Genomic DNA, 12,948 nt, shown 5'->3' with positions numbered 1-12,948 from the left:
GTTAATAAATAATATTTTCTTAAGCAGGAGTACTTATTTCTCTAAGCTCTTTTTGAAGAATAAGAGGCTTTAGCATCTTTAGTTTAGCCAACCAAAATGGGATTTTGGCTATTCTTCAACTTAGTTGGGTTTTCTAATCTTACCAAGATTGGTGATTCACCTTAATGGGGTTTTCAACCTCGCCACGATTGATGTCCTTCACAATGCCCCGGCATCACATATTATAATTCTAGCTGCCAATATTCTATTCTCTTTTGTAAGTAAGTGTATAAGGCTATATTTATAAGAAACAGAAATTGTGGGAAACAAGAATAATTTTTCAATATGAAACTCAGCATACCATGAACCTAATCTTCCTAGCAATAACTTAATCTGAAAAATTCTTATGGTATGACTATGTATCTTGTTAATTACCCATAAAATACTTCTCAGATACTTGTTCTTGTATTTTTTTTCCCCCTCTTTCATTACCATTCTTTGTTTGAAAGATTTTTAATACTCATAGTCCTTCATAAGGTGGAAATTTGACATTTGATTGATCTCTCAACACCCCTACTTCCTTTAGGATGGAAAATGGAAGGGAGGGAAGAAGGTGAGGAAGGGAAAAGGGAAGGAAAGGGAGGGGTATTGTTCTCTTCCTCATGTTTGGTACAAGAGAGTGACAATGGATGGAAAGAAAAGAGATAAGAGTAAATTTGTAAATAGAATGTTTAATGTTGGTTAATGAGTTTCCACTTTCCTTACTTCAGTCTTGAACTTTGAGGAAGTGAAAAAATGCAGTGCCTACCTGTTTTCCTTTGCTCTTCCATTTTCCTTCTTACCAAACAGTCTTCATTCTTAATCCAATATCATCTCTCACTTTGCAGACTAATGCATTATGAATTTCAACCTATTTAATAGGCTGACTTACATGCATTCAATTTGTAAACTAGGTGATCTTGCTATGTCTTTGGACGTGGATGAATGTTTACTTATAATTTATTAGTTTGATAAGCTTGGTGATGGGCTTATGTAGGAAAAATGGATCCTCAATCTTGGCAATTGCATAGAGACATTGCTTTCTAGTTCAAGCCTATCTTTATGTATTTAGCTTATACTTTTCATGTTGCTGACTAATGCATTTATACTCTGAAGTCTCTAATCTATATTTAACAAGAAGCTGTTGGGGCATGCAATCCATTAAATTTGTTCAGAGTAAGGAGAGATTTATAAGCCATTTGTGAAATGGATGAAAATGTTGAGCTAATTCGTCAGTTCTAACGCTTTGAGTCTAGGCATCACAAATACTACATTAGTAAGAGATGAGATAGGTTTTGAGTTTATAAGGGCCTTTCTCCACCTACTAGGCATGTCTTTTGAGTAGGAAATCTGTGACAAATGGTATCAAAGTTTTCTTAACTTTTAATTGATGAGAGGTCTTATGAGAGATATCAGGGTCGAGGTAGGCTCGGATCGAGGTGAGTCTTTTTCTTATATGGGTGAAAAAGTCGGTGCAATGAGGGCAGCGTATAATTGGGTGAGTTAGAATGTCATGGAGTTGCATAATTGAGTGGAATAGAATATTATGGATCTCGCATCAATAAGAGATGCGATGCATCTTAGACTTAATAAGTATGTATTTTGAATTCAAAATGTGAGTCCTTGACACACTTGCATACTGTTGCTGCATTCTTGTTCAAGCATGTTTTATAGTTTATACTTGCAGGCAAGTCAGCCTGTGTCTGTAAATACTGTAACGTTTCATTGATCTTACTGATTCAAGAGTTTTAATATCATTTACTTTTGTGCAAGGTGTAGAACAAGCAACGAGGAAATCAAGGATGAACAGAAGATGGGTTAGTTCTTGTTCTCTGTATTTGCCAGGTCCCAGATGAAGGCAAATAGAATCCAGTGCTTTTGTTCGCTTTGTGGAGCATTTCATTTTTCTAGTTTGTCGTGTAAACAAATACTAATGTTTGTAATCTGACTTCCTTCTCCTGCATGTATATTGGACTTTATCTGACTGGTTAATTCATTCTCACTTGTCAACTATAATTCTTTGGCAGAATCAATGTTGGCTAAGCTTATAGTAAGAAGAGAAATGTAAGAAGCTTCAATGAATATTACCTTTTCTTATAGAGAATCGAAGTCTGCATTAACATGTACATTTCTCATTAATACTTCGAATAAATAGTCCTATTGATTCTGTTTGTGATTTGTAGGGGAAAAACTGCACAAATTACACCCTATGCACATTGACTTTTCAAAAGTTGAGGTCAAGAATTGATAAGAAATAAATAATTAGCAAATTATACACCTGCAGTTTTGTTCATGTTTTCCAAGGACACGACAGCACCAGATCTTCGCTCATCTGATGATTGGGAATGTGACATTAGAATGTATATGACCCAAAAGTGAAGGCATACAAGGTAGACCAGAGCCCATAGTTTTGCTGTTGCATTTCTTCTTAAAAATATTGCACCAGCCACAAATATAGCATCCAACTGCATAAGCAATGATCCAAGTTGCCGTCTGCCGGAACGAATTTTGTCCTCGAGCAGAGGCTTCAACTTCGAATCAGAAAGATCCCATGCTCCTGACTCTAAATCACTTGATGAGGCATCACTCGTATTCATGGACTTGCTCTCATCCAGCATCCTTGAAACCGCCTAAACAAGTTCATAAATGCAAATTACAAGATCTGCTGTTTAGTTGTGAACAATTGTAATGCTAAACATTCATAAAATATGTACCTCAATTCTAAACAACAGTGTTGCCTTCTCTGAGGAGAGGGCCTCAACCTGCAGAAACCAAAAGAGTGAAAGAATAAATTTTTGCAAAAACCATTGCTATTTGATCCAGTGAGGTGCACAACACATGAAGTAACCCTTCCATATCAATTTGTTTATTTGTGTGACTAGACAAGCAAGCATTTCAACATTTGATACTGGTGTTTCTCAATTGAATTATTGCAGAGAGATGCTTGAGGTCAGTATTCCACAGATTTTGGCACATGACCACTTCATATTTGGAGTCAAACTTCATTGTTCCTCGGCTACTGTTTCAACACAGTTGGTCATCACAGGCATGCTATACTAAAGTTAAAAAGTTTATGCTCTCTGTGCAAGGCGCCAGGTAAAGTGGAGACCTCATGTGCGGCCTAATTAATAGCAGTTAATAGGAGAAAGTAAGTCTCCTTTCCTTGATTCACATCTCCAAGCTTAAAACTGAAAACATAGATGTGACTTGAAGGTTTCAAAGGTTCACTCTGTCCCTTGCACTTAAGCACCTGAACACTTGATGACTTACTAGACAGGGAAAACATAGAAGTGATACTAATTAACCAGAACCAATCACATGTACAATGTTTGGAAGATAGACCTGGGCTTGTTTCTGAATTAAATGATCAGTCAGCTGTCCAAGCCTTCGCTTCAGCTCAACTTCTACCTCTGATGGGTCCTCCATCTCTTTCCTTGTCAATTCAATGCTTGCTTCCAGTTGTCTCGCCTGTTTGTAACAAGCAAATCAAATTGACATATCAAACCTAAAACAGTGCATACATACTAACAGACAAGGCTAAAATACTAAAAAGTCCTTGTACTTTCCCAAATTTTCACAAATAAGCCCTTATCTTTTTATTGCTTTCAGTTGAGCCCTTACAGTAATATTTTTATTTAATAGAGCCTTTATTTGGATGGAAACTGATAAATTCGTTATCTTTGCTGCATCAATGTCTACATAAATGTTTTCTCTGCCACATCAGAGTCTACATGGTACATAAGTGACAAAATAAGGACTATATAGAAGCTATAGTGCGGCATGCCTGTAAGCCGGTGCTACATGCCATATAAACACCAACTCAGCATGAATTTTCATATTTTGCCACGTAAGTGCTGATGTGGCCAAGATAACAACCATATAAGCATTTGCATGGTAGAGATAACGAATTTTAATGGGTTTCATCCAGAATAATAGCCTAATTAAACAAAATTAGTATTTTATGGGCTCAAATAATTAAAAAAAAAAAAAAAGAGCTTATTTGAAAAATTAGAGAAAGTACATAGCTTTTCTAATATTTTAGCCAATAAATAAAGGAACTAAGAGTTAGGTGTCTCAAGTAAACTGACACCAACTCAATTTGTGAATTAACATAAACACCACAAAATATAATAAAAAGTATATTAAATAAACAAGGGATATATATGTCCATTTGGACACGTTCTTTTTAAATAGATGTTCTCTCTAACTTTGGCATTTGACACATTTATAACCTTTCTAACTAATAAATAGTAACAAGTAGGGATTCTTTTGTGCACACAACCTTTCTCACAACTCCCAAGTACCAATAACCGTTAGCACTTTCTTTCTCCTGCAGCAAAAACAAATATTCTTCTCCACCTCTTTTTCTACATTGAAAGCTTGCTGCTTTCTTTTATGGATACCAATTAAGTAGTACTCACTAAAGGTATGTTCACATTTTCTTCATTAAAATTTTTTTTTATTGCATTAGCTTCTTAATTCCTTTTTTTTTCTAAGCTTCAACTCTTCCTTCTAAAATCTCTACAAGTAACTTATTTAACTATTAATCCTCATTTTTAACTTGTCGGCAATCAAAGAAACAAGGTACTCTTCATTTGTTTTATATCTTTAACATTTTTTGCCATTTTTACAGAAAATCATTTTTTTAAAATTAAATATGATAATTACTTATTTCATTCTTCTATTTTTACACCTATACAGCCATCAAACAAAATTAGTTGCACATCTTTCAACTATTGACACCACCATCAAGGTAAATCAATGTTTTTTTACCCCAAAAATATTTGGTTCTGTATTTTGCCATTCCTAAAACTTTTTCCTTTTACTGCTGGAAATAAGTTTTGATGCTTTGCTTCTAATTTATACATCAGTATCTAATGTCATCTTTTAATTTAAGAGTTGTTTGCTATATGGATATGCAATGCTTAATTTTCCCAAAAAAAATTCCTTTCACAGGCTTACCTTCGCTTTTGTAGTGCTATACTCTTTATTTACTAAGAAAAATGACTACAGTATATTTTGAGTTTAGTGATACCAACTTACTTACTAAAACTAGAATTAACACTCCTTATGTGGGTTTAAGAAGGGGAAAGTGGAAAGAAGAATTTTTAAAAATAAAGAGGAACTTTGTTCCTTTTAAGTGCAAGCAAACAAAAAAAAAACCGTTTTATTAAGAAAATCAATTTAAAAGTGAGACTCATTCAATTTAAAAGCACTACAATAATTAATTTAATTAAATACAAAAGAAAGCCCACAAAGGAAATTTTCTTAGGGCAAATTAAGCATTGCGTTTCCATGTCGTGTACAACAACTCCTATATATTAAGAGATGATATCACGATGCTGTTGCATAAATTAGATTTGCATCAAACTTGTTTTAAACAATCAAGAAAAATGTAAAGGAATGCAAAAGACAGAACCAAATATTTTTGGGAAAACAAAAATGTTGACTTACCTTGGTGATGTTCAGCTAATTATATAATGACTGTAAAGCTAAAAATGACAAGAACAAAATAACTTATCATCATATTTCGTTTAAAAATCATTTTGCAAAGAAAGATATTAAAAAATACCTAGTACTGTCAAAACAAAGACCTGCATAATTGTGGTTATTGAGGATTCTTTCATTGCAAAGAAGACAAAAGGAAGGATTGATGGTTTAAAAAGTAAGCAAGCTGATCTGCAGTAGAGATTCTAAAAGGAGTTAAAACTTGAAAATACAAAAAGGAACGTTGTGTTGTATCCAGAGAAAACAACTACTGTTGTTTAACCCACAAAGCTTATAGTCTAAAATCTACTACAGTTTCCATCATTCCAATAATCCAATGGCACATTTATTCTTAATGAACTAATGAAACATAATTAAATGTATAAGACATTGTCAAGGTACCATAACCAGCCCTTATATAAACTGCTTTTGGCTGTATTTCTTTCTCACGTTTGCAAAGAAAAGGGAGTGAACCTGCAAATTGGATAGCTGCTATTACCAGAAGAGTTTATGTCCTTTTGACTGATTCTTTTTCTCCTCCCACTAGTGGAAAGTGATTCTTCTATTGCACTTTAGTGGTGCTATTGTTGGCCTTTGGCCATTTGTAATATACGAAAAATAAAATTCTCCTCACCGTATTTTTGACTTTACGATTCCAAAATGAAAAATAAATATTCAAGATTGAGAAAATGTAGAAGCTGATGCGATAAAAAGAAAATTTGATGAAGCAGAACATGTGAACATACCTCTCATAAGTATTAATTACTTGGTATCCATTAAAGAAAACCAAAAAAAGAAGGAAACTTTCAGCATGGAAAAGGAGATGAAGGTTTGTTTTGATTGCAAGAAAAGGAATGTGACAACAAAGGTTGGAGGTGTTGGAACTTGGGAGATGTGAGAAGGTATGTTCACATTATGTAGGTTGTGTGTTCAAAAAAATATCTACCGACCTGTTACAAGTGAAGAAATGGAAAGGTTATAAAAGTAATTTCCCCAAGAGTGGGGAAACAAGGGAGAATGTAGGTCAGATGCGTAAGGTAGAGAGAACATTAACTTTTTTCTTTGAAGCTTGTGTCCAAATGTAGATAAATACGCCTTCTGTATTGTACTTTTTCTTATTTTTCTGTTGTTTATGTAAATCCACAAACTGAGCCAGTGTCACTTGACTTGTGACACCAAACTCAATTAGTCCCTTGGTATACTGTTATAGATCAACAAAAATCTAACAAACAATAAAATAACAGATAAAAATAGGGTAATATCGGTCATTTGTCTTCCGAAATTCAGGATAGAGGACCATTTCTCAGTTCTTAATTTTTACATGCTGTTAAAAAGGAAAAACTAGCTTTTAATTTTAAAAAATATTACCTTTCCACTTTCCCAGGTGCGTCACAAAATCTAGTATTAAATAGATCAGTCTAAATATCAAAAGTAGAAATCAATTCTTGGAGGATAAATGACCCTATCTGAAGTTTAAGAATATCAATACTACAGCTGAAATGGTGCTAGCTATTATTATTTGAAATGTTCATAGATAGTTTTTCTTATTTGAAATGTTTATAACAGCCATGGATTAGCACTATCAAGCTTAGGGATTTTGATCTCTATAACTCTTTTCTTACTTGCCCTTTTAAGTGGAAAAAGAAACCAGCAGCTAACCATGGTCTAACTGAATGATCAAAGCTAGTTCATTGCAAACTTATAGAAAATTGTGTGTTTGTGTGAGTGTGTAGATAGGTAGGAAGAAAGAGACAGAGGAAAGCTAACCTTGTTCTGCAATCGCCCAATTTTATCAGTGACAAGAGAGTACTCCGCTTCAAGGATTTCACGTTCAAATTCAATTCCCTTTGAAGCTACTAACTACAACATTTTAAAATGAAAAGATTACAGAGAAGATTATCCTAAAAACCTATGAGCAAAGTACTTTTGCTGAAAATGCCAAATTATAGCATTCTTTTCAGTCTCTATTTATAGAAAAGTATGACATAAGAAACTATTTAACTCACTTGGTTCAGATAAGTTCCACTCTGGTGACTATTGGAGATCCTCCTCTTGAGTTCTACAAGGTTAAAAAGAAATATCCATAACTTGTAAAGCCAGATATAAATAAGCCACGGAAATTTCAAGGTAGCATTAATCAAGAAATTGCATATGACCATCCCTACAACCTGCAACGCAGGAGTCTTGTGCACTGCATAGCCCATTTAATAATTATGCAACATTTTGTTGTCCTCAACAATTACGAGGCATAACTAAAATTGGCTTGTATCAAATTCTTACGTGTGCAGCAAGCAACATCATTAGTCATTATGATATCTAAAAATGCACTTTTAACATCCTCATAACTTATAGAAAGACATTACTAATAAATAATACCAAAATAGTTAGTAAGCATAATTAGTAATTAAAAAAAAAAGAAATCTGAGGAAAGAAATAAAATCCCAAACTACTATCCATAAAAGGAAAAAAACAGCTGCTCATAGGTGTGTCTAGGACTTTCCTCCCAACCCCACAATAAGTAAAAGAACATCCTCAGAATTACAGCTAATTGTCTCCTTGTTCTTTGTTCAGTTCTTTTTGAAGATTTTCCTATCTGTCTTGTGTAATTGGTCTTATGCATTGGCAATTGGCACTTTGGAAAGAACTTTAACATAATGGCTTAGTCTTACATCAAGAGCAGCTCAACCTAAAGTTCATGTCTGTAAGAAGTTCCATTGATTTCTTTCATAACGTCTAGCAACCAATTAGCTCCAAAAAAATACTGTTTAATGTGCCATTTTCTGTTGATCAACCATTAAAGGATAACTAGTCAAAATCCTAGGACAACTCATCTTGCAACAATAAATATTTATTCTCTTCTGTTCTTTTTTCCTGAAACTCATTTAAGGCAAGTGGTTTTATTTGTTTTCTTCTCTTTTAACTCTTTATTGTGGGTTGGAGTACGAAGGGAGAAGAGATTCTTCCGCATTCTTTCAAGAAACTATAATCAGATCCAAATAATAAAATAGATACCTTCATGGGCTGCTTCTTTCAACTCAATTTGTTGTCGGAGATCTGCTACTTGATTGATCTGATCCAGAAAGCAAAAACATAATGAGCACCATATACAAGGTTATGGAAAGATGAGATCAGAAATGCTATCATTCTGATGTTAGTTACATTTAGAACATATCTATATATTCTGGAGTTGTCTATTTACTATTAATAAATTGTTGAGAACTGAGTAAGAACTAAAGAACCAAGCCCATAGAATGGACAAACTATGTATAATCTATTAATCTACAAATAAGTTGATACATTTCATATTGCCATCTATCACAGATTGAACAATACAAAACAACAGTGTTGGTTTTCTTTGTTCTTTTCTTATTCTCTTCCTATACCATTATCTTCATTGTGCTAAGTTCAAAAACAAGCATGGTTCAGAAAAAAAAAAAACAAATGGATGAAAATCCACATTACGTAGAAACTAATGACACATTGTACAAATAGCAAAAATTTTTTCTTCCAAATAAAAACTGCAATAAAGGTGAAAGGGATAAGTCCAACCAGACAATTAATAGTAAAATTTTATTATACCTCCACTTCAAGTTTCTTCTGAGCAGTAGCAAGTGATCTTGCAAGATCAGCATTTGTGGTCTGCAATTACTAATGATATTTAGAAAGAAAAATTTCCAGCCAAAAGCAATAGACCAACAAAAATATTGAGAAAACTGTATAAGAAAATATGAAGCAGCCATCTGAACCCATTTTTGCAGCACCTCTAGCTTAGCCAATCGCTGGAGGGCTTCCATTCTAGTATTATTATGTTTCTGCTTTTCTAGCTCAACAGCTTCCATCATTTCCATCATAGTTGTCTGCAGCTCTGAAGCCTGATACAAGTAAGAAGATAATGATTCATTAGTGCTAGAGTAGAAGACAACTTCTGCTGCAGAACAAGGAAGGAGAAAAGAAAGAGAGAAACAGAGGATATAGGGAAAATATGAGAGAAAGTGGGAGAAGCAGAGGAACTTTTGGTAGAATACAAAAAGTAGGGATGAAACTCAGAGTAATAAGACAAAAAGAAAAAGTAGGGATAGAATTCAACACTCAAATCTCAATATCCTTAAACCTAAACTGCTAGAAACAGAAATGACATATGCACTTATAGACTACTCTCAAAATCCTAACATTAAAACGAAATACCAAATATAATCCCGCATGCTCTAACAATAATTAAATCCATCAATAAGCATGATCTTGTTCCACATCAACTTTGTAGACATTCAGAACAATTGCAAGTATAAATTTGTGAGAGGAAAACTAAATGCGTACACCATTTAGATGTAGTTGAGGTGTAGCTACTAATCATTAATAAAAAAGAAGAGGAAAAGAAAATGTAGCAATGGCTACGATCCCTTTCCAATTCAAAGCATTTAAAGATGCATTAGTGCAAACATTGTTCCAGATGTTTCCATCCTTTACTATATTTTGAAGTATTTACTTATGTCAAGTTGCAGCTCTAGCTTAACAATTAAGGTAGAAGAGCTATTCAGATCATGAAGGCATAATGCTAAACTTGCTAATGCCCTGAGTTATGACCGGGTACTACAAAAAGGAAAAGGGGAGGGTTGAAAAGACCCGGGGGCAGGGGGGGGGGGGGGGGGGGGGTTGTGGGGTTGGTGGTTTTGATGGGTGTAGGGTAGTCTCTACAGAAGTCGTACATTCTATTCTTAACAATATACAGAATTTGTTGGGGCAAAGCCTGCGGCCTAAGTGTGTTGTTATCCATTGTTGCATGCCCACTCAATCTCATCCCCCAACAACCCAACCCCCCAAAAAGAATTGTATAATGCATTTTTTTTTTGCCCGTGAAACAAGCAAATTCCTTAGTTAAGTGTTTTAATTTCAAAGCCTATAAAAAATTTCCAAGGAAAGAAAATTCCTATTGTCAGAACAAAATGCTTTCCTTATCAATCTTAACAAAAGGAGAAGAAAAGAATGAGCCTGCATGCACATAATGCACGTAATATTGTAAAATGCTATGTAATGTTACCTCTTGTGCTTGTTGTTTGGCTCGTTCCTCAAGTATTTTCTCTAAGCTCTGCTTCTCACCCTCCAATCTGGCAACCATATTCTCTCGTTCTTTGATGGCTTCCACAGCTTTAGCTGCCGCTTTCTCAGCCAAAATCCTCTCCTTCCTCCTCCTCCTTTCCTCCCTCTCATGTTCACTTTCAGAGTCGGATGCTGAACCAGAATCTGAATCTGAATCAGAGCTTCCATCACTTGTTGACTGAGAGACCCTTTTAACATCATCAGAGACTGAACTTCTGGAGGCACCAATAGACTTGGATTTGCCACTTGCAGTTCTCAACTGATCGTGAGCATCAGCCATTCCTATCTTCACATCAGGTACCCCATCAGCTTTTCCCAATTCCATCATCTTTTGGAAAGAACGGTTCTTGTTTAGTGATCGTGAAAAGCCTTCCACATTGGACGAAAGGTCTTCTGAATCCAATTGCCAACCATTTTCCCGATCGATCTCATCTTTCAGTTTCACCTTAAAGCTTGCAGCAGTGTCCTTGTGATCTAGCTCCAACCCCTCAAAATTCTTACCATCATTCTGTATATCAACACTAGAAGGCCTCCCTGAAGAGCTAGACTCTTCCCCATCACTTGGCTTCCCATTCAACTTATTTCCCAACACAATATCCCGCTTCCTTACAGACTTAATCACATTAACATTACTCTTTTGATTCCTCTTTCCTTCCGGCACGGACAAACTTGACCCTAAATTCCCTTTCTTCCTAGCATCTTTCCTCAAGCCCCGAATCCCGGACACCCCATTACTACGATTATTCCCTGTCGAACTCGTTGCCTGACTTGGTGTACTAAGAAGTTCAGTCCAATCACTATCTGTAAGCTTAGACTTAGGTTTTGATGGAGCTTTCGTGGTCGAAACTTCTTTGTCCCGATTCGAAACATGAACTGAATTATTATTATTACTATTATTATTATTATTACCATTATTATTACTATAAGATAAGTTAGCATTGGGATCACTGAAAGTTTGCCTTGATAATCATTATTTTCTTGTGATTTCTTTTTTAACTGATCCTTCAAAGACACAACTCCACTGGTTTTGGTAGGAGTGTCGAATTTTATCTCATCGGACGGTGCCTTCTCATTCTTCCCAAGCGATTCCGCCGCTTGCTGATCGATCTGAGCGTCCACCACATAATTCAGTTACAACTACTCTAAATCAAACTAATAACTTTTAATAAAAATAATAAATAAAGAAATGAAACGAAACCAGATCGATTAAATTCACAAATTCTCACTACATTCCCTAGAGATAAGCAGGAAACTAAAATTACGAAAACAAAAAAAAAACATTATAAAGAGGAAGAGAAAATCACTTGTTGAAGGAGAGTTTCTGCGACTTTGAGCTTGGAGGAGATCCAATTTGCCATTCCAACCTTGTTCCCTTTTCCTTATTTTTTTGTTAATCAGCACATTTTAGCTTGCGCCCTTTCCCTTTTTTTTTTCTGGTTCTGAAGAAAGAATTTGAGTTAAACAGAAGGCGAAGGAGAGATTTGGTCGGGAGTAAGTACTAAACTGACAGCTTGGTGTTAGCCGAGGTTTGATCGATCAAAGGCGAGGGAATGGTTGGGCCGTGTTGACGGTGAAGGTCACAGACTGATGCGAAGTTATCGAAAAGTTACGGCACGTGAAAGGTCCACGCCAATGACAGGTCACACGTACGCGACTGTGACTGACCAACAGCGTCGGGCGGGTCGATCGGGGCTCTAAATGAGGGATCGCTTGGCAATTGCCACCACGAAAGTTTCGTGTACAAAATTATCTTACTAAATTTAAAGTTTATATTTTTATAAAATATGCTTTTAAATATCAATAATAAAAAAATTATAAAATATAATTTTGAAATATAAAAAATGTAAAAGCATTAAGTAAAAAAATATAAGATGTAATTGTTACATTTAAAGATATAATTATAATGATTAACTAAAGAAATTAACCCAACTTATAAAAGCAGGGAATCCAATAACTATACAAGTAAATCAATACATTTGTTTCAAAAGAAAATGAAGTAATACATTAAGTAGGTGTTTGATTCTTAAAGGTTTTTAACCTTTAGCTTTTACAAAAAGTCCATTTGGATTTTTAGAGGAAATTATAAATCAATTCATTTTTTAAAAATGGTTAATATGCAATAATAAATATATAATGAGATTCTTTATATTCTCACTTTACACTTTAATCTTTCATAAAATTATACAAAAGAATTATATTTTTTTCATATTCATATTTTCTTCTTTGGTCAAGTTTTTTCATGATTTCATTTATTTTTAATTTTTAATTATTAAAAAATTTAGTTATAATACAAATATGAGACTTGATAGCGATAAACATCTTATCAAATTATCTTATCTAAACATAAAT

The 12,948-nt window shown here is 34.4% G+C and overlaps 2 protein-coding genes across 2 annotated transcripts in view; one reads left to right on the top strand and one right to left on the bottom strand.

Annotated features, from left to right (window-relative positions):
- The window catches only part of LOC110422696 (uncharacterized), a 13,442-nt gene extending 11,361 nt beyond the window's left edge, over positions 1-2,081 (top strand). The window contains exon 10 of the mRNA XM_021436709.2: positions 1,792-2,081. Within this exon, the coding sequence (XP_021292384.1) occupies positions 1,792-1,840 (49 nt within the window). The 3' untranslated portion in view covers positions 1,841-2,081. The remainder of the gene's footprint in view (positions 1-1,791) is intronic.
- Positions 2,082-2,234: 153 nt separating this feature from the next.
- GC2 (golgin Putative 2) lies at positions 2,235-12,231 on the bottom strand. The gene is given in 11 exon segments (XM_021436708.2): positions 2,235-2,648; positions 2,733-2,780; positions 3,361-3,486; positions 7,273-7,365; positions 7,512-7,564; positions 8,518-8,575; positions 9,085-9,144; positions 9,267-9,377; positions 10,541-11,553; positions 11,556-11,706; positions 11,904-12,231. Coding segments are annotated over 11 exon segments (2,127 nt in total). The 5' UTR covers positions 11,958-12,231; the 3' UTR covers positions 2,235-2,288.
- Positions 12,232-12,948: the final 717 nt, after the last annotated feature.

Source organism: Theobroma umbraticum, unplaced genomic scaffold (genome assembly GCF_002168275.2).
Source record: "Theobroma umbraticum cultivar Fairchild unplaced genomic scaffold, ASM216827v3 scaffold_146.0, whole genome shotgun sequence".
In the NCBI taxonomy this organism is placed as follows: Eukaryota; Viridiplantae; Streptophyta; class Magnoliopsida; order Malvales; family Malvaceae; genus Theobroma; species Theobroma umbraticum.
The sequence above is the reverse complement of the archived record's forward strand: the minus strand, read 5'-3'. Positions and strand labels throughout refer to the sequence as shown.